The sequence below is a fragment of the Tiliqua scincoides genome, chromosome 1 (assembly GCF_035046505.1).
Source record: "Tiliqua scincoides isolate rTilSci1 chromosome 1, rTilSci1.hap2, whole genome shotgun sequence".
Classification (NCBI taxonomy): domain Eukaryota; kingdom Metazoa; phylum Chordata; class Lepidosauria; order Squamata; family Scincidae; genus Tiliqua; species Tiliqua scincoides.
This window is the reverse complement of record NC_089821.1, coordinates 119,466,776-119,489,313: the sequence shown is the minus strand read 5'-3', so window position 1 is coordinate 119,489,313 and position 22,538 is coordinate 119,466,776. Positions and strand designations below refer to the sequence as shown.

The window sequence follows — 22,538 nt, the reverse complement described above, 5'->3', positions numbered from 1 at the left end:
TAATATTGGCTGTTTTATACTCAATTCCCTTTTTAATTATCCCAAGTATGGAATAGGCTTTTTTCACCACTACCACACACTGTGTTGACACTTTTGTTGAGTTGTCCACCACCACCGAAGATCTCTCTCCTGATCTGTCACAGAGAGCTCAGAACTCTAATGACACACTAATGAGTTTCTGAGTGGTGAAGTCCAGAATGGATTGTGAAGAGCTCCAAAAGGATCTCTCTGAATCGGGCGAAAGGGCAGCAAAATGGCAGATGCACTTCAGTGTAAGGTAATGCACATTGGACCATGTACGCTACTATGTGCATCTGCCATTTTGCTGCCCATTCCCCTAGTTCAGAGAGATCCTTTTGGAGCTCTTCACAATCCCTTCTGGACTTCACCACTCAGAAACATTTAGTTGCACCTGCACACTTGGCAACCTTGCTGCTTATCCCCAATTTCAGGTCATTTGTGAAAAAGTTGAAAAGCACTGCTTTTCACCTCTCTCCATTGTGAAAATTGCCCATTTACAGCTTGGTCTTTCTTGGTCTTCAAACCAGTTCCTAATCCACGAGAGGACCTGCCATTGTATTCCCTGAGTCAGCAGAGTGCCAGTGTCCTGAAGCTTGTGGGAAGTCTTCAGGAAGGTGTTTCAGGATCTTTTGGGTCTCCCTGAACTATGGAGACAACCTGCTTTCCAGGGAAGCCCTCCAGTTTCATAATGTAAATGATAAGCATATGGGAAAGCGATGCAAAAAAAGCTCTTCCAATATTAACTGAATGTTATTTTAACAGGTTTTATTATATTTCATCTACAGTTGGGGCCTTGGTATCTGTGAGGAGAGGCTTCCCCAGATTGCCTTGTAGGGCATAAGAGTGTCACTTCCGGTTTCCCTCTGGAACTTGGAAGTAGCATGTTTTTGGCCGTAACAGCCATTTGAAAGCCCTCAGAAGCCACGGGCAGATGCGTGCAGTCTCTGTGGGCTTCAGAAAGCCCTTTGGAGGCTACCAGAGCCCACTCCAGTCGCCTGCAGAGAGTTCAAGTTGGGCCAAGTCTGGCTTAACACATGTCCAGGGGTCCTGCGTTGAGCCAGATCCGCAGATATAAAATCTGCAGATAAACAGGCTTCACCTATATAATAATTTTAATGACTTTTTCCTAATAACTAATAATAAATTTGATCTGCTCTCAATTTTTTTTCTTATATAGGTTCAGGTTCAGTGGTCGAATCCTTGGTCTTGCTCTGATACATCAGTATTTGTTAGATGCCTTCTTTACACGGCCATTTTATAAAGCTCTCCTCAGAATGTGAGTAGAAACAGTTTTTTGAGATTCCATAAAAAAGATAATGCAATTTCTTGTCCACAACAGAATGCCTTTATAAAAACTAGTTGTCTAAATTTAAGCCAAATTGAGGTTTAATAATATTGGTGGCTTACTTCATATTTCCTACAGTTTGGCTGGCTTAATATTGCATAGTGGAACTACTGCATATAGTGTAGAAAGCTTCATTTATGGACGAATGAATAAGGAAAGAAATATTGCTGGAAAGTTTGTACAGAGGTCTTTGTTATGGTTTAGCAAAAGAACTGTTGGTGTAGACAAATGGATTTATATACGAGGGCATTAATGGCAAAATGACCTCTTGTGTTTATGGAGGCTTCTGGTTGCTAATAATGATAGATCTGTTTTTTAGCAGGCAATATTGCTGTCTTGTGCTAAATGGTTTCTTTCACATAAACCAGCACTGAAGCTGAATTGGATATAATGAAAAAAACAGAAACACTGATTTAAAAAATCCAAGTGGAAGATTTTACTTTCTGTTCTTCATATAAAGACACTTCACAAATTAATAACTGCTGTTGCCATTATGAAAATCCACAGATTTGGAAAAGTCTGTTTAGCACAAGGGAACCTATTAATAATGGTTGTTTAGATGCCCTTCTTTGTTATTTCTTCTGTTGTTAAAAATATCCTGTCTCTTTCAATAGCACATGTCACTGCAAACACTGTCATTTCTTTTTCTCTAATTTCTTCTTGTTTATGTTAGACTGTGTGACCTGAGTGACTTGGAATACCTTGATGAGGAGTTCCACCAGAGTTTGCAGTGGATGAAAGACAACGATATACATGATATCCTAGATCTCACATTCACTGTAAATGAAGAAGTCTTTGGACAGGTGTGCACAATTTTTCTTTCAAAAACTATATCGAGAAGGCGAGTTCTGTGGTGCTTATTTTTCCTTTTCTTTCTGTGCTCTTTTGCTAGATAACTATATCTCCTTCACTCAGAGGTGATTATTTCATTGCCACATTATTTGAGAAGGTTCCCCCCCACTCTGTAAAACACTGGTTTACATTTTTTTTTAAAACTCTGGATTAGCTTTCCTACAGGGCTTTGTAATTTCAAAGGCTGCTTCTGATGCTATTTATAATGCTTTTAAAAAGTAGAGAGCATCTGAGCAGCCATCATTCCCTGCTAGCGAGGCCTGATGTAGAAGGCACCGCACTGCGCAGAACAAGGGGTGACAGAGAAAAATGCTTTCTTCACTGCCATGACTATCACAGAGTAGGTTTTAATATGTGCTCTAGACTGTGTTCAATCAGACTTATGAGTTTTCCTCCAAAATTACTCTAGATATCTGTCAACCCTCCCAACGGGTTTCGTTGCCTGCAGTTCCCCAGTAAACCAGGGGGCTGCAACAGCTCTATGATGAAGTATTAGTTGAGCAGGAGCAATCTGATCCACAGCTCTACTCATTTCCTTATGTATACACTTGAGTCTCATGTACATGTAGGCGGGAGACCCTCCCAGGGGGCTTAGTGGATGCAAGGACAGGGATTACAATGCCGCTACTGGACAGTCCAAGAGTTTGCTAAGGCATAGACCACGTATACTGTTAATCTATGCAAAATTGCATCCATGAGTGTCAACCCACATTGGACTTGTAACATTCACTCCCATTGGGTGTTTATCCATGGAAAAAGCTGCTATAGTCCCTCCTCCAGCACTCTTATTCTTCCTCTCTCAACATCTGAAGATGCAAAACACATGGTTATCAACCAAATGAGTTTCCAGCCTCATTTGGTCTACCTCAAATTACCTCCCCAAAACATACTTGATACGGCTTTCACCTTGTCTCTAGACTTAGCTAAAAATACAGCAGGAGTTCAGTTTGTTGCCATCTCTGCTTTTTGTCCAACAGTAGAAAATACATCAATTCAGTCCTTTTACAGTCAGAACATTCTTCAACCGTCTAGCTCAGGGGTGCCCAAACCCCGGCCATGGGGCCACATGTGGCCCTCGAGGCCTCTCAATGCGGCCCTCAGGGAGCCCCCAGTCTCCTATGAGCCTCTGGCCCTCCAGAGATTTGTTGCAGCCCGCACTGGCCCGATGCAACTGCTCTCAGCGTGAAGGCAACTGTTTGACCTCTTTGCGTGAGCTGTGGGATGAGGGCTTCCTCCACTACTTGCTGTTTCATGATGCAGTAGTGGCAGCAAAGGAAAGGCCAGCCTTGTTTTGTACAAGGCCTTTTATAGGCCTTGAGCTATTGCAAGACCTTCATTCATTCATATAAGTTCATCTTTAATATATTCATTTATGTAAATTTATTCAAATTTTAAATGTAAATTAATTCTTTCTTTACCCGGCCCCCGACACAGTGTCAGAGAGATGATGTGGCCCTCCTGCCAAAAACTTTGGACACCCCTGGTCTAGCTAATCTGTTTTTGCCTCTGGAACCTGTTTACCCTTGGTCTTGTCTCAACTATGGGCAAGTGATTTTATGGCTATACTGAATGTATACCTTCTCATGTTCAAGCCAGGACTGTCTCATAGCCTTTACTTCAGGATGGAGGGCCAGCAAACTATGTGTTCTAAGTTCTGAATCTCCATTTATCAGATTTAATCTAGCTAAAATAGAGTTGAGACTGGATATGACCTTTTTACCCAAGATGGTCAACAGTCCACATCAATAAGGCATTGAGATTGCCTCTGTACTTCCTGAACCTCACTTCAGAGGAAGAAAGGACTCTGCACACATTGGACATCCAGTGAGCTCTTTTCTTCTATGTTAAGATAACTGCATCATTTTGGGCAGATAACAGGCTGTTTCCAGGGACTGGAACTGTTTCCAGGGACTCCACGAAGGCAAAATATATCTATCCAACATCAAATACATTGGGGTAGCAAAAACTAAGGGTGTGGTTCTCAAAGGAATTGAGGGATTGGACATTTTTCCTGCCTTTGAGACACAACATATGCATGGAGTTTTACCAGTTTTACCACTGCAAATCAGAGGTAGAATGCTGGAAAAAGCTCTAGGAATTTCTGTGGTCATCTCTGCAAATGTCCAGAACTTCACTACATAAGTCAGCAGAGATGACTGCTCAAAAAACTACTTGACAGTTGTACAACTTGTCCTGTCCCTGGCTTCCTGCCTGGCTTCCTCTTCATTGTACCAGAGCCACTCCATGACAGGGGAGCTCCCTCATTCAACAGAGAGTAGGCAGAGTTTCCCAAAGAATTCTTGAAGCTGAGCAAGGGAACGCCACCCCCCTCTTGAAGCCAGTTTAAGCATGATTCATATGTTACTGCTGTGATACAGCTGTGCTAAACCCAATATTTTGTGTGAGGTTAGAACTTCATAGGACAGGACTAGCATGCGCAGATGGTAACTGTATAGGCCGTATGCCAGAGCTTGTAGCATTGATGAAGATGCAGCACTGAGAACTGTTATCTCAGTGACCTCCCTAGTACATGCTTGAAGACGTTGCCACAGCAATGTGGAACTTTGACCATGAAAAAGTATTTTTTTTTAAATATTTGCCACACAGTAACAGTAGTGTTATTAACTTGTCACTCTTTCTTCATATGATACTTTTATACAGATGTGTTGTTTATTTGAAATGGTGGGGTGTCAGAAAAAAAATCTTTCTTTGCCTTGTACGTGAATTCTTGTTGTAGAATGTAGATTAGAAATAATCTCTGTCTGCCAGAGATGAAGTTTGCTTGACTATCATTTTGCAGCCCTTTTTGCTTTGTACTTAATATTGCTGACCCAAGAAAGAAACTTTCAGCTTCTTTGCCCAAGAGAGATTTCAGCTTCTACAATAGATTCCTCTTTGTAACATTATGTTGCTTGTTTTTCTTTAAGATTACTGAACGGGAACTAAAACCTGGGGGTGCCAACATCCCTGTCACAGAAAAGAACAAGAAGGAATATATAGAGAGGATGGTGAAATGGAGAATTGAGAGGGGTGTTGTGCAGCAAACAGAGAGTCTTGTACGCGGTTTCTATGAGGTAAAAACAAATCTAATGCTATGTGCAATATATCATAATACATTAAATGCCACCAGCGTTTAGTAGGATTACTTATGAGTCATGATTAATGCATGCCCTGCAATTAACTAAATTGTTCTGAGAAGCTCTGAGTTGTCTTCTTTAGTACTATATTTGCAGAATTTATCATTACAGCTGCTGAGTCAAATCATAAGGCTGCATTTTATAGGGGGCTGGCAAATGGAATGATTGCTGTTCATGTCGCTAGAAGTCAACAGATAATTTAGGGGTTGAGACACCAATAATTTAGTCTGAGTACTCAGCATTTTGATGTTGTTTAGCATATTTATATTTATATATATTTTTATTACTATTGGGATAGACTTTTAGCCATTCCTAAGATGTGCTGGTTCAAAACCTTCTAGTGATTGGGTGGCCAATCTCTGGTTACTGAAATGGGATGACGAGATGGACATTAATTACCTCTCTATCAGGCAATAGTACTTTGTACTAGCAGGAAAACTTTTTGGAAATCAAGCATTGAGCATCCAGTTGGATTCTTCTTTATAACTGCCACCCTGCCCTCCATGAAATCTGTGCTCATGTGAAATCTCCACTTTTCCAGGAGGCAGGACCTCAGGCAGGGCAACCCTAACTTACACTGTATCCAGCTTTGCGGCTGGCTGAGGCTCAACCTGAGGCAAGGGGAAACTTTTCGCCTTACTCTGGGGAGAGCTGCAGAGACTCCAAAGAGTCTACTCGGATCTGCGCCACCTGATGAGGAGCAGCCGGGAGCTGCTCCGCACCACCCAGGAATGGGGGCTAGAACCTGGCATAATTGCTGAATCCTGGCCCCATCTCTGCTCCCCGCCTGCCCACTGGATCACCAGCTGTCCTCCCTCCCTCCTCCCTGAAACGCCTCCTCCCCACCCTCCGCCCACCCCCCAGACCCTCCTACCAGCTGAGCTTAACCGGTGTGGACCTACCTTTTCCTGCTGCCGTGGAGGCTGGCTTTGGCCTATGCGGGCTGGCGCACCTCCATGTGCTAGTGCGGCTTACTTCCACAGAGGTGCAAACAAGTTTTATGGCACGTTTGCGACCCTCCCAGGCTGGTACAAGAGACTTGCGCCGGCTCAGGGCGCAGTTAGGATTGTGCCCCAAGAGTCATAACTCAAGCAAAACTATCTACCAGCAGTGATTCCTAGTTGCCTATGTAATGCCAGAGGAAAAGGACATTTTGGGGCATTCAGAACTGTATGGTGAATTTGGGCTGCCCATCTCTTTTAACCTGGGGTTATTTTATTATTTTTTTTATCAATTTTATCTTGCAAATACTTTGATCATTGAATGAATCTGCAGCCAAATAGGAAAAACTAATCTCTTAATTTTTTAAATTCAAATATTGTACACAAAATTATACAATATTATATACTGGGGAGTCTGTTTGATGGCAGAAATAAAAGGAAACAGCAAAGCATATATTTTGGATACATTTTTTTTTCCCCTAGGTCGTTGATGCTAGGCTGGTGTCTGTATTTGATGCAAGAGAACTGGAGTTGGTTATTGCTGGCACTGCAGAAATTGACTTAAGTGACTGGAGAAACAACACTGAGTACAGAGGAGGTGACGCCTTCTAAAATATACATATATACATTTTGGTCACAATCTTCTGGCAGCCTGGGTGGTCACAGTCTGAATAAACCAAAAGAAGTAACTGTTTTCACCAGTTCAATAAATGACTCTAATTTAATTTAAGAAATTAATCTGTTGCAGTGTAATTTTAGAATGCATGTGATCCTATTTTAAGCTTGCTTCAGAAGGCCAGGATTTTCCCCACTTAGCTTTGGATTAGGGGCAGGCATTTCATTTGATAAAAGGGGTAAAATCCAGAATAGCACAGCTGGTAACAAGTGAGACAGAGTAGGTTAATCTGAGATATAAAGGTATGCTCAGCAGTAATTTTTTGCAGATGGTAAAGACTGTGGGACTTGTGAAAGATGAGAAACCTCCATCTTCAGAGATATTTCACTGACAGATATCTTTGAATTAACTGACATTTGGAGTTCATTCCTGGCTCTTTGAAAATGATTCCAAATATGCTTAGACACAAGCCATTGGAACCAGAGTCTTGACAAAATTCTTCTGAGATGCCAGTGTGCACAGAAAGAGTATGCACTCAGAAACTGATTTATATATGATAATGAACCATCTCTAGAAATAAAATAGAAAAAAAGTTATTAAAACTTTGACACATGCATATTTTATGTGCTATGATTTGGAGGGCTACTTTAGTTAATGCAGTGCCCCTAGCATGCACACTTGGGGATTTTTGATATTTATTTAAGAAGCAGGTTCTTGACATACCATTAGAGGAGGGTTTTTCAGTGATAACAAAATAAAAACACGTAACACCGCTTTCTGCACTTCTTGTTTTTCTAAAAAGCAACAACAACAAAACACCCGAAATCTGTGAAATCTGCAAAAAACAAACCATTCTCTATCTCCTCTACATGCATGTGACTGCATCTGCTGTTACTATACCACTTATACCACCTACCTAGTACACTTTTAAAGCATTTATAATTTATAAAAATGCATTATTGACATAAAAACACATAACACTGCTTTCTGCACTTCTATCTTTGAAAAACACTAAAATTCATGAAAAAATAAAATGGTTTTCACCCACCTCTATCCATTAGGTGTTTTTGAGATTCTCATCAGTTTCAAAAATGATTTTCCTATGCGGCATTTTGGGGAGGAAGATACTTTTCAGGAAACACAAGGCTAAATCCCCTTTGGACAATATAGTACCTGTTTTATCATGGTTCTTTGAATCTTGAGATATATAAGCTATCCTGAGATTTTTAATTATATTTTTCAGTTTTAACCACTGGTGTGCAAAGCCCTGAGTTTCTTCAGGTGCTTGGCCACCGGTGTAAAGTAGCCCCTTCTCCTCAACTTCAGAGCCCGTCACAACTACAAAAGCAAAAGCTTTTTGTCTTTGCCAAAGAATTCCAAAAATTGCCATCAATTTTTAAACACACACATCCTTCAGACTTAATATGAGTGGCATGTGTATTTTATATTTGGCTTCTAAATTTATATTTGGCACCCTAATATGCCTTGTATATTTATCCAGGATAATTTTTTTAAATTCCATTTTTTTTAATGTTTATACATTTGTTTTAAAACTATTCCAATCCACTCAAAGTCTGGGATGAATACAAAATTGGAACAGAGAATCCATCCTGAGAGGACCATAGTAATCACACCCCCTGAAAATGGAACCAAGTGGAAGTTTCATTGTCATTAATTACTAGACAATCTTTGTAGCTTTCTTAGCTGGGTGTAGATTAGCTGCTGTCTGACTGAGCAAATAGGAAAGTATTGCCTGTACCTGCTCCCTCAGTTACTGAATAATTTTAAGAAATCAGAAGAAAATTAATTTTACCCAATTTTGTTGGAAAGAAATTTAAAGTAGAAAATAGTTATCTAATCAGTTTTATGAAGGCTGTGTTAGGCAAAGTTATAGCCCATGAATAATTTGTATCTCTCAGTTAGTTACTCTATGTTGGCAAAATGACCTCAAATCAAATACTTCATTATGATTCAACAGGGTACCATGATAATCATATCGTAATTCGATGGTTCTGGGCTGCTGTAGAACGGTTCAACAATGAACAGCGCCTAAGGCTTTTGCAGGTAAGAGATCAGTTGATGTGCATGAAATGCTTACTGCTGTTTGACCTTTAAATGTCCATTCTAGGTTAATGGAACTTTAAAAATAATATAAGATTGCATAGTAGATGAATGGTTTGGTAACTCATCTCTCTTGATATATTTATCGTTATGGGTAGAAATGATACTTCTAGTGGGCTTATCATTTGGCTTACATTTTTAATAGGTTCAGATACAAGTAGGAGCATAGTTGAGTGGAAGTGCGGGGAAAGTAGAGCTCTGGGCCTTCTCTTACAGCAGAAGTGATGATGTCATCAGCAAGGGCATTCAAGTACTGACTGAAACTTTTTCAAAGGGCCTTTGTCAAGAAGAAACATCCGTTTCAGCAGGATATAGACTTAGAAATTCGGTGTGGGGCATTTTAATATCATTATCTTTCTTAAGGGCTGCCTGAGAGACAAAATACGTTTCATTTTACATTATGGCTATGATACTATGCAAACTTACCTGGGAGTAAGTTCTACTGAACACAACATGGCTTACTTTTGTGTAAATATGGATAGGATTATAGCCTTAATGTACTGTATATATTTATCCAGATAATTTTTAAATTCAGTTTTTCTTTTTTTAGACATATGTTTTAAAACAATTTCCCCAATCCACTCCAAAAGTTTGGAATGAGATGAACTAGATTTACTGTTTGTCAGGCTCAGTTGAGACGCATAAGAACTCACCTCTTTTTTAAAATATATAACATGAGAAGTGATGCTGAATGTACATTAAACATGTTTACTCAACATGTTCATTTACAGTGTTTTACTTGGGATTTCAGTTTGTTACAGGCACATCTAGTATCCCTTATGAAGGTTTTGCTTCTCTGAGAGGGAGCAACGGACCAAGAAGATTCTGTGTGGAAAAATGGGGGAAAATAACTGCTTTGCCTAGGTAAAGTAAAACTGAATGTCTTAAACATAAATCCTCCGAATATTTCAGAATTCAGTTTTGTTTGAACAAACATACACTCTTGACTGATATGCCAGTTATTTCTATCAGTTTTAGGGATTATGTGAACACCGCTTTGTAATTAATGCCTGTCATTAATAAACTGAATGTGATTTGTCTCAGATAAAGCTCTGCTGGTTAGTTGTCCTTTGAGCTGGGCTGAAACTACTTGTGTGGTGTTCATTTAATAAAGTCTGCTATGTTGGGCAGTTTTGTGCATTTGTTGCAAATTTAGCTTTGTTTTGATGCTGTTTTTTCTCGGGTCAATTTTCTGCCTTTGCCCTCTCTGCCCCTGACTTCATTTGCATTTGTCACAGCTATTAGCTTTAGTAATTTGTGTGATTTTTGTAGGTGACATCACAACACTGTCTGATATGATGATGATGATGATGTCATGAATGCTCACAAACAAAATCATGTGGATCCTTGCAGCAGTTGAGTGAATTGGTAGTATAAGCAAATGAGGAGAGTGGGAGAAAAGAAGCAGCATTCAGGTGAACAGAAGGGCTCCAAACAACAAAAATGTGAATGTTTGCTAGGTGATTATTTTTACAACAATTGGTGGAGCTTCATCCAAACATCTGAATTTGAGAATATTCAGTTCTGCTATATACTCGAAACATTCTATTTCAACTTCAGATGCCCTTATCCTATATTATGAACTTTGGCCATCTCAACTTGAGGCTGGATGAGCCATAATATTTAATTATTTTCAAAAAAAAATCTATTATTTATTGCCATCGCAGTACTTTTAAAGATGAATATATACTAGAAAGTGAGTTGCTGCTCTCACTTTCTTTTTTAAGTATTGTTCCCGAATATCTTTTCCATTCTCATTATTACATGCTGGAATAGGATTATAGTTAGCAGAACTATCTGTCACCACCTCTCTTTCTCTTCTGGCTACTTATATGGGTGTAGAGACCAAATTCATGCCAACTTCCTGCACAGTCTAAGAGAGACTCGGATGGTATCATGAGTGCAAGCCTAATGAAATGGCAGAACAAATGGCTGGTGCTAGCAGGAGATAGACTCATTGCTGATATAGCCTGCACTGTTAAAGCTGTATTTATCAGAAGAAAGGAAAATTGAGTTGCCTTATCAACACCTGGCAAAGCACTAATATCTCCAGCAATGCAAGCACCAGGCAGCATTGAGCAAATTATCTCTCAGCTTGAGCTCTCCACCTGTAAAATGAAAATAACAAGGGGTTGTGAATGAGCTTGAGAAACCTGACCCCTGTATAGAAAATAGCTTATAAAATACAGAATTTTAGCATTCTACTTGAGTGCAGGACTCAAAGGGACAGAGTTAGTCTTTAGTTTTGAATCGTCTGGGTTTGGTGATGTTGGATCACAAGCGTAGCATCACTCAGAGGCATTTGTAAGCCCGGGAAAGCTTAATTAAACAAAGGCTGAGATAATACCCCTTCATCGACAACTTTAAGAAATGGCCCCTTGATTCCCCATAAACCAAGTGACCGCCTCAAACTCTGTTCTGAGCAGAGTGAAAGTGATTTGTTTTCCGAAGTTCCCTGGCTCCTCTGCACAGTGCATCTTCAGCCCTGAGCTGTACAGCTTCAAAGGCTTTGTTGTGCAGACACTGCTGAGCGTTGGTGGAGGCTGGCCGTATTAAAAGGCAAGGCGCATCAGTGGGTGTCAGCAGGCTCTTCAAAGAGACCCTGCAGACCTTGTGCTGCTGGGAGTTGACTTAAAATGTGGCCTTAATACTTTGATGGGCCCAATCCCCTTGGGCAGCAGATTTATTCTTAGGAAAGGGCCTGCTGATAGTTATTGTGGTTTTATTCATCCTTGGAAGGTTTGGGGCCAAACTAGTTAGTTTTGGTTATTATACTAACAGGGTTATTTGATGATATGCCTGCTCTGTTTCCATCCTGAATGGTGGAGGGGAGAAGTCTAATTTTTACCGCAAAAGGTTTGCGAAGCTGAGAGGAACTGAGCTGTCCTCTGCCTTGCCTCTCTACATGCTTCAGGTACTTTCCTGCTCAACTCATATTTATATCCAACTTCAGAGCCAGGTTGGGAGAAGTGCCTGCAGCACTGGAAGTAAGGGGATATGTGCAGGGGTGGGCAGCTTCGCTCACTTTACTTATATGTCTCTTGTGTTATAAAAACTAAAAACTCATAACCCACTCACCCCATGTTAAACATTAATGAGGCAGACATGGGACCACCAAATGCGACTTCCCCCATTGCCTCTAGTTTGACCCTTAAGAATGTATCCAAGTCCTGTGTAATCTGTTTGAACTTGCACGTGTGACCTTTGCTGGTGAATTTTATAGGACTTTGGACCTAGGGTATTTTAACTGGCAGGCTGTAATGATATGTGAACTCAGTTGAAAGGGAAAGTATATGGACATGAAGGGTTAGCTAAGATAACATTTTACATGAGAGTTAGGTGTAAACACATTGTACCATAGGAGATAACTTTTGTCCTCAATATAGCCATGCTTCCAGAACACTAAAGCCTTTTATTAAGGTAGGAGCAGACCTCATTTTTTTTTCAAGAGGATTTGTTGTCCTGCTATAGAAAATTATTATTCACTAACTCCATAGAACAAGATAACTGCATTTTGAACTTCCTTGAAATTCTAGTTCTTCTATTTATTTGATTAAATAAAGCCAGTTTCTCTAGCAAAGTTTGTTTGATTTCAGGCCATGCCTCCTGACTTTGGGAAAGAACAAGCATTGTTCTTCTTTTGATTGTTTGACAGTTTGGCATTCCAAAACTAGGCCTCCAATAGCTGGTTCAAATGATATGCTCTTGATAGATGGAATCATGCCTGCCTCTGTCCCCTTACCCTATCCCTCTGGCAGCTCAGGTAGTTAAAGGCTGCTGGAGAGAGCCTCCCCAAGTGCATTCTTCCTGCTGCCTTCATTTTTCCTAACTCTCTGGCAAGGATTGAACTGCTGCTCCTCACTTCTTGCCCTCAACAGGGCAGCTAGCATGATTGGCTGACAGTACCTCACTCCCTGAGCTCTTTCCTCTTGGAGTTTATGTTGAGGGTGAGTGAGCAGCAGTTTTCTTTTCTTCCTTATCAGAGCTTTGGAGAGAATAAAGACTGAATGCTTGAAAGGACAGTCAAGCCATTTCTGACTGTGGTTACTGCTAGGGAGATGGAGCAGGTAGTGGAGGCAGATTTGATTGACAGTCCATATGTTTCCTCATCAAAAGAGTACAGAGGGATCTGAAGGCCTTAGGGATGGACCTCAACAAGTGGGAAACCCTGGCCTCTGAGCAGCCCGCTTGGAGGCAGGCTGTGCAGCATGGCCTTTCCCAGTTTGAAGAGACACTTGGCCAACAGTCTGAGGCTAAGAGGCAAAGAAGGAAGGCCCATAGCCAGGGAGACAGACCAGGGACAGACTGCACTTGCTCCCAGTGTGGAAGGGATTGTCACTCCCGAATCGGCCTTTTCAGCCACACGAGACGCTGTTCCAGAACCACCTTTCAGAGCGCAATACCATAGTCTTTCGAGACTGAAGGTTGCCAACATGAGTGTGAATCCACCCTCAGGCTGCTGCTCTTGAAATTCTCATCCAGTGGATGACAAGGATGCTCCCTGCCCTACCAGTCAGAAGTTGTCAGATTATATTTCAAGAAGAAAGTTCCTCCTTCCCATAGGAGGGAACTTCCTATTTTTCCTTCTCACAAAATAGCATTTTCTTGATGACTCCCCCATCTTGGGAGAATCCCGCTATTACCCCAATTAGGAGCTTATCCTTTCTCTCTCTTACCAATGGTTTCAAAAGGTGGCACATTCTAGAAGTGATTAAAAATTGTACCTTCAGATATTATAACTACATCCCAACACATGACTCCTGAGCAGAACAGAAGTGGATACAGAGAGCAGCATTCCTATTTAGTGGAAAGAAGGGAAGGGTCAGAAATTCTCTACACCAGGGGTCTCCAAACCCTGGCCTGGGCGCCAGATGCGGCCCGCAGCAAGCCTCTATGCAGCCCACAGCCAGCCTCTTGTCCCTTGAAAGCCTCTGGCCCACTTGGCCGAATGTGACAGGAACTATGCTCTGGTTGTGTCTAGAGGGTGTTCTAAGGGCCAGAGAGGCTGAATGAATGAGCCCATTCATTATTTATTCACTTATCTAAGTTCTATCTCTAATTTATTGATATAAATTTTATATTTAAATTTTTTTTCTGGCCCTCAACACCATGCCAGGTATTTGATGCGGCCCTCTGGCCATAAAGTTTGGAGACCCCTGCTCTACACAATTACTGAGTTTATTCCTAGGTTTTAAACAAATCCTAAATCAGAGTAACGGATTAAATCATCCTTTTTGTAATTATTTTCATGTTGTTTTCTAATGTCACTCTGGTTTTCTTTTCCTCTCTCCTTTTCCAGAGCGCACACGTGTTTCAATCGTCTTGACCTTCCCCCTTACCCATCATTCTCTATGCTCTATGAGAAGCTCTTGACAGCTGTTGAAGAGACAAGCACGTTTGGACTCGAGTAAAACGCAAACCATAGTGCCCAGCTCCTTGGACCTTTTGTGGATCTTGCCTCAAAGAATACATGAATGTTTGTATGGAGTTTCCTACAGGAGAACGGTTTTACAATTCAAATTCAGTCATGAGACTTTCTGAATGAGGAAAGCTGGACTGGGGGCTCCTGGCAAGCTTTGAAACAGCCACACACGTGTACTCTGCAGCAAGGTGTGGTCCGTAGGAAAAACCACCAATTGACACTTTTTTCCTCGGCCCACCAAACATTTAACAGTTGTTGTGATTAAAACTAAAAAGAGATGTAATGACAAGTGACCAGCCACACCAGGACCATTGCAAAATCTTTTGTGTCTCAAAAATGGATTTCACCAAAGTACTTGAACAGAGCAAACTATGTAACTTGTTAGCCCACTGCTAATTGTAAACAAGTGAAAGCACTTGGTTTTTGTTTTTGAAAAATTTGGTAGGAGTTAATTTCCCAGTGGTACACTACTATATGTCATATACAGTACAATAATTGAATATGCTATACATGCTATACCTAAGACTACGAGTGCCTGCATGGTTGCACCATAAAGATCAATTTTCTGGGGCTTATCAAGAATATGAAAGAAAGTGACCAAGGAGAGATACCTTAACAGTGATTTGCAATTAGGTAGTTTGTACAAATGTATATGCAAAATGGTGTGTTCAGCGAAAGATGAGCTGTTATAAGAGAATCTGACAATTGATTTTATGCTTTATACTGCATGAAGAGTGTTTTTAAAAAGAAAAAAAACCTAGACTTTATCACAGCATATCAGGAAAAAAAAACTCTTACACAGTGACTTTTGTTTATTTTTATAGGTTCATGATATTGAGTTCCTTAGAGTGTAAATAAGAAATAAGCAGACAAAATACTCTATTTGGTTCTTTTCACTTTTTTCATGCTTAAATAGATATTGTTCTTGTGTTTTGATTCTTTAAGCATTCTCAAGGGAAAAATATATATATGCCTTTTATTTTTATAAGAGTGAAATATTCCTGAACTATTTTTTGCACTGAATGTACCAAAGTCAAAGGGACATCATGATCTGACTGACAGAAAACTGCATCACTCATACAAATCTTTAGGGAAGTAGCTGCTTTAAAGAACTGAGCTTTCTTCACAGTGCCATGTCTGTAGATAATATCAGAACTGAGCACATTAGGTAATAATTTTCTAAGGCTCACGACATGTGTAATATGCATTTATTTCAAATGCATTTGATTCATTTTTTCATCCATCAACTAACTTCATGGAATAGAGTTGAATACAGATATTTCGTATCTTCCCTGCAACATTTTTTTTGTACAGCACTAATAAAGCTCTACAATGGATTTGGAAAAACAAGATGGCCAGCATCTAAAAGGATGAACCTTCTTGTAGGAATGACTCCACTCATGTTTAGCAGTTAACCATCTCCAAGGTGTAAACTGTTTGTAGTGTCTTTTTAAGCCTGCATTTTCACTGAGTAGTTTTCTTATCAATGTTTATTAAAATGAAGTACTTTTCTATAGTATACGTGAAAGCATAAATCCACCATGTCAATAAGCTTTTGATTTTGAAAACATTCATGAAAGTTCTTTGAGTCTATTCCTTACCAGAATCATCCACACTGATGACTTTCAGAGTAGAGAGCAGGTCTAGTCTTCTTATTCTCTTATTTCTATAATCACTGAGAATTGTACTCATGTTCAGTCTAAAAAAAAAACCCACTTTCTAGGAACCACAAATTTAATGACAAATATGGTGTTACAAGTCTTGGCAGTGAGACAGGCAGAATTGAGACTGAGAGTGATCTCAGATCTTCCACTCTTACTTTGCTGGTGGGTGTTTCATGCATACTCTTCATTGTAGTCATTGCTGTGATAAAAGCCTACCACTCAACATGGCAATAGTGGTGGCCTACAGTGAAGACTTAGACAGTAGATTCCTTTGGGGTGGGGTGGGGCTGAGGAAGAGAAGATCAGCCAGAAAGGCACAGGAAATAAGGCCTATAGAAAACTGTTATTTCACAAACTGTTTTGTTTGTGAAATGACAGCTTTCTATAGGCCTTATTTAAAAACACATTTTGGTTTCATAACTAGAACCCTGTCTAGCTTCTACTGCTTCTGCCCTTTCTCAAACAGTGAAAGAAAGTTCAAACCATTCTATATTTGCACACGTATTTAATATTGATCCAGATCTTGAAAACATTACCAGAGTTAGTGTTATCAGTCAGCTGCAAAACAGTAGAACAGCTCTCCTCAAAGTCATTTATGTTCCATGAGTTCATTTAGGATTAGATATCAACGTTGCTTGGATAATAACTGTATGGGACTTGATTTTTACAATAGGATGGCCATAAAGGTAATAAAGAAAATCCAAAATGGAACTAAGACTGCAATCCTATGCACACTTCAGAAAGTCCCACTGAAATAAATGAGCCTTACTTCTGAGGAAATATGTGTAGGATTGAGTTGCCTATATACAGTCCAGAAGAAAATAACTGATAAGTCCCACTTTTCTGGGCAAAAAGGTTCTGTGCATATGCTGGGAAATTTTATTTTCCTTAGCTGATACAGGTAGAATACCCCTTATCCAGACATCCAAAATCTGGACTATTGCAAAATCCAGACATTTTTGTTCAATACTTCTTTTTAAACTTTCTTCAGTGTGAACATTAGAATGTCTTATTCTCAATTCCACTTACAGTCCAGGTAAGGCTATAGGTTCTGTTCTTTGCTCTGTGGTGCGTACCTGTACAAACATTGCTGGAAAATGTCATGAAAGCCTGCAGACAGCCACTTGGGTAACAGTGAAAAGAGCAAGAGGAAGCATTTCTCGTTATATTTTTGCAATTATTCCAAAATCCAGACAAATCTGAAATCCAGACACCATCTTGTCCCAAGCAGTCCAGATAAGGGATACTCAATTATTCCTATAATTGAATTATTCTGGTTTACTCAAATTCCTACTTTGTTTACTCATAGTCTTTAATTTCAGGTATTATCTAGGAAATTGACAGATTGATTCAGTTAAATAATTGACCAGGGTGAGGAGGGTTTCATTATTGTGTCCATTTTTGTAAAAACTAAAGATAATAAATGTGTTCATCCATTTTTTTTACATTAGGTTCTATTATTTTCTTGTTAAATTGGTTCCTTAAATCATCCTCACTAGTTAATGGTAATCTAATAGCATATATAATTCTCAGTGGGACTTTTGTTTGTTTTGTACCCGCACCAAGCTTCTTTAAAAAGGCAGTGTAAAAACTTAAATAAATGAAAAGTCATTCCTAATTTTTAAGTACTTTACACTGAAAATATTACAACTTTCCATAATGTGATGGAACCTAAGCACCCACTACATGTTGGGTATGTTGGGAAGACTACAAATGTTCCCATACCTTAAGGAAGCCTCTGGGACTGCCTCCCCACCACTGGATGCAGTGCATGCCCCTTTGGCACGGCTGCACTGACACTGGAAAATTGAATAGGATTGGGCCCTGAATTGGGTGAGTCTAATTCCACCTAAAAGACTTTAGAACAATATTTTTAAATCCTGAACAGCATGACTGCTGCTATCCTTCTTCACTAGCTCATTTGTAATATTATTTGCCACTTACCTATACACTGTTTCAGAATACGTACTGTGAAGGCAGAGCTCCCTATGATTTTTCAAGATGATTTTACTTCTAGCGTTAACCTGGTCTATCACCAGTGGGTGGTAGGAGAGGAATAGTCTTGGACTGCAATACTGTGCACCCTTTTCTGGGAATATTATGCATCACTGAACACAGTGGGCCTTCTGTGTAAACTTGCAAAGGTTTGCCCTGTAAGTATGATAATGATTGTGGGAATAATGGGGATGATAGTTCCACAGTTTGTATTTTTTAAGAGGGTAAATATTTTCAAGCTTTGAGGAAAGGGAGGGCACATCCCAGTTGGGGAACGGGGGTGAAAATCACAAAATAATGCTGTGAATGTGGTGTATGGGGAGTCTCGGTGCTTATCAGATCTCACCGCCCTCTTAAAATTTAATGGGACACATGAATGCTGGAATCAGAAAAATTAATGTGGAAAAATGCCATGGGTTTTGGAGGACATGGACTACCAAGTACGTCACAGGTACTAAGCAGCAGGTGTCCATGGCCTAACTAAGTTTCTGAGCACTCTGAACTGCAAAGAAGCGCACCAGCAACCAGGGGGTTGCATATTTACCATGACAAAATGTTGGTGTTTGGGGATAGGGAAAAGCAGATTGTCTACAATGAGAATCCTAGAGGAGATCCTAGAGATCCTAGAAAACCAAGATCCTAGACGAGGAGGTTGTTGGATCATTGTGCGGTAACTGAGTAGCACAATCCAGTTATTCTATGGAAAGATCTGTATGTTCTCTTAATTTCTCATCTCTTTCCCCTTAAGGCATTTTAATAGACCTTTATCTTCATTAGGGACTTGCCTTTACAACAGAGTGAGCTAAGAAGGGTGGAATTAACCAGAAGGCAGCACCATCCTGTTCTTCCTTCTAAGAAAATGTGCAATGGCCACCAGTCATGTCTGTTACTGGTTATGCCATTTTTGTCTCTCTGTGCTGTACATTGAACAACATCAGTTAATACCCTATCCTCCCATCTTGAGAAGTATGGCTAGATAGACATAATGCTATCTTCCAAGATATTTGGAATGCTTACTTCCAAGATATTTGTGCTACAACCAAACAACTCAAGACATCTTTCAATCATGATAAGACCTCTTAGTAGTGGTTTGTGTATGAATTTGTAGAATTGTCATCCCATCCCCATATAAATGCTACAGTTAGATAGCCTTCATTCAAGAAATCATTTGGTGGGTTTTACTCATTTTTATGATACTTCACATCATTCATACAGTTAAAAAAACCCTTTGAAGTTTTGAACAAATTGATTTGATTACTCACAAATCAGAGGCATGAAATGAACAAGCATATCAACCCTAGTTAGGTTACAAGGGCATCTAAGGTGAAATTCAATCCCGTTCAAAAGGCTAGTCTGTGCACAACATAAGCTCCGTGATACGGTTGTTCGTCCCAGTTCACTGAATATACAGTGAACATACACAACATATAATCTTCAAAGGAAATTGGAAATCCAGGCTGTAGCTGTCTGGCAAAGCTTCTGAAGGAAAGTCTCTGGCAGGATATAAACTGGCAGAGAATTGTGGGCTGGCATTTTGCTTGCTTTTTTAAGTAGGGGAATGAAGAAAGTTTTGTGGTTTCTTCAGTGCTTCCAGAAATCCAAAGGGCTTTCAGTTTTGAACATCAGAAGTTGTATCTGCTTGCTTATGCTTTGACATCTGAAGTGTTAACTGCAGCTGTTTGTAAGGCTGTGGATTATTGATTGCAAATGTTTTGAAGGTAGCCAAGCGTTGCAGCAGATGTTACAGAGATTTTCGAAGATGTTCTTTTGGACTCAGAAAACAATAATGCATAAATTTTAACTCACAGTAACTCTATTGATTTTACATCTTCTACTGTTTAGTACACAGCAGTATGAATATTGTTTACAACCACTCATTTTGATTAAAATTTAAACTTGTTTTAATTGTATATTAATAATCATCTCTTTTGTAGTAGGAGAGGAGGCTTTTGAAAGATCTTTTGGACAGATTTTAAAGGAACAATTTGTGCATACTCTAGATCAGTGTTTCTCAAACTGTGGGTTGGGACCCACTATGTGGGTCACGAACCAATTTCAGATGGGTCCCCATTCATTTCAATATTTTATTTTTAATAAATTGATGCTCCCATGGTATGTGACTGCATTTGGAGAAATGCTACAGATCTGTACTTTGAATAGGCTACTATGTACATGCTTTTAACAATGATAGTAAATGGGACTTACTCCTGGGTAAGTGTGGGTAGGATTGCAGCCTAGGATTGTTAAAAGTTTTCCTGCTTAATGATGTCACTTCCAGTCATGACATCAGTTCTGGTGGGTCCTGATAGATTCTCATTCTAACAAGTGGATCCTTGTGCTAAAAGTTTGAGAACCACTGCTCTGCATTTTAAAATATTGCACTGGTACAAGAAATAAACAGAGCGGCCAGTGACGAAATGACTGATTTGGAGCATCCAGCACAGTATCTGTTACAGCCAAGTCTATTTTATCTCATTAGCTACTACTCAAGAGTCTCTCCTTCAGGGCTAGCTCCCACAAGTGACAAGGTGGGACAGCTGCCAGCATCTGATGACTCGCAAAACGCCCACCAGCCCAACGGTGCAGCTATTCTGATTTTGTACAGAGCACCAAAGAAGGTCATAGAGAGCACGAGAAACTTATTGGTTTGGATGTCACATCTTATTCAAGTGAAGAAAGTCCACTGAAGTTCCCCCCACCCAATCTTGGTGCCAATGCGGCTCTACTCTATTTAGCTGTCCAATCTAGCTGTCACTGGGCTCCAGTGTTCCAAGTTCTTCAAAAGAACTCCAAACAGTTCATGAGTGGAGTGGGTGGGCCACTGGAAAGTTACTGATAGGTCACACAATTCATCTTGAGCATATGAAATTTTAGTTTATTAGCCATCCTTTCCCCTCATTCCAAGGACAAAAACCACAGATCAGTGTTATGGCATATACAAGATGATGAGTATAAATTTCAGGCTACACTATTTTCCTCTACAGAGAGATCAGTTTGTCCTGACAGAACTTAGAAGTAATTCCTTTCCAGTAGGACAGGTTGGGATTCTCGCACTCCTCCCCTGCCTCCATTTCCTGCTTGGGAAGTATAATTGCTTGCTGACACTCTGTGAGTCAGCTGTTGTGCTCCTATAACTTTGCGTAATGATCATATATCATTTCCACTCTTAGGTATACTAGGACTATCCTGTAATCAGCAACCACCCTGTACACGGCTGGCACAATTTGGAAATTGTCGCTAGCTATAATTGCCGGTTTTTTCTTTGTACCTACTTGTTTTGTTTGTACAGCCAACATTTTTTGTTTGCCAGGGAATTGGAAATAGATGCTGTCAAGGAAGGAGACCCTTCGCGGCTACTGAAGAGTTCTACTGAGCTAAGAACTGTTGGAAGTACTAGGACTTTAAGCTATGGTACAGCCACGCTAAGTGATTATGGCAAGGAAAAATGCAGTGGGAGTATGGTCTGAGTGGATGTAGCAATATCCCTTAAAGTAAAGCCTTCAACTGAAAACATGACTTCAGAGGAAGAGAAGGGAGGCACTGCATTGTCTTAATCACATCAGTGCAGGCACTGCAATACATCCTTCAATTGTTACCAGCACATCTCTTAAATCTGCATAAAACCATAAAAATTGCCATACTTGATTAGATCTACTCATTCTGCATTCTGTATATCCCAGTGTGTTCAGCCGGATCATGGTGCCTAGGGCTGCTTAGAAGCAGGGTAGGAGTAGGAAGATATTCCCTGTTCCCTGCATCTGGTATTGAGATGCCTATTTCCTCTAGTTGGAGGTTCCATTTAGTTATCTAACAGTACAATCTTATGGGTGTCTGTTGGGGAGGAAATCCCACTGAGTGAATCCAAAGAGACTTACGGTACTCCCAAGTAAATGTGCATCATATTGTAGCCTAATAGAATATGCTGCAAAGAAATGTACTTCATTGCTTAATCTTGGGCAGCATCAAGATGCCAGCATATTGGGTATTCTGTTTAGCCCATTTATCTGACAGGGGAATCTGGGAAGTACAAGAAGTGAAGAGTTATTTTTTGTTTGCCTGTGTGTTGAACTGATCCAAGGATGGGGTGAAGAGCAAATTCACAGAGTCTGGGTCCTTCTTAGCTTTACCCAGCCAAGCAGCACAACAACAACAGTGGTTTGTTTTTCATCTGCAACCGGCCCTCAAGGTCTCTCAATGCAGCCCTCAGGGATCCCACAGTCTCCAATGAGCCTCTGGCCCTCCGGAGATTTGTTGGAGCCCACACTGACCCAACGCAACTGCTCTCAGCTTGAGGGAGACTGTTTGACCTCTCATGTGAGCTGTGGGACCAGGGCTCCCTCCACTGCTTGTTGTTTCACGTCTGTGATGCAGTAGCGGCAGCAAAGGAAAGGCCAGCCTTGCTTTGTGCAAGGGCTTTTATAGGC

General features: G+C 40.2%; 1 protein-coding gene across 4 annotated transcripts in view; it reads left to right on the top strand.

Moving 5' to 3' along the window:
* The window catches only part of HECW2 (HECT, C2 and WW domain containing E3 ubiquitin protein ligase 2), a 184,680-nt gene extending 167,116 nt beyond the window's left edge, over positions 1–17,564 (top strand). For all 4 annotated transcript variants that reach the window (XM_066614981.1, XM_066615068.1, XM_066615238.1 and 1 more), the window contains 7 exons: positions 1,199–1,297; positions 2,040–2,169; positions 5,146–5,292; positions 6,780–6,894; positions 8,891–8,976; positions 9,785–9,897; positions 14,333–17,564. In XM_066614981.1, coding sequence (XP_066471078.1) covers positions 1,199–1,297; positions 2,040–2,169; positions 5,146–5,292; positions 6,780–6,894; positions 8,891–8,976; positions 9,785–9,897; positions 14,333–14,444 — 802 coding nt within the window. In that variant the 3' untranslated portion in view covers positions 14,445–17,564. The remainder of the gene's footprint in view (positions 1–1,198; positions 1,298–2,039; positions 2,170–5,145; positions 5,293–6,779; positions 6,895–8,890; positions 8,977–9,784; positions 9,898–14,332) is intronic.
* The last annotated feature ends 4,974 nt before the right edge of the window (positions 17,565–22,538 follow it).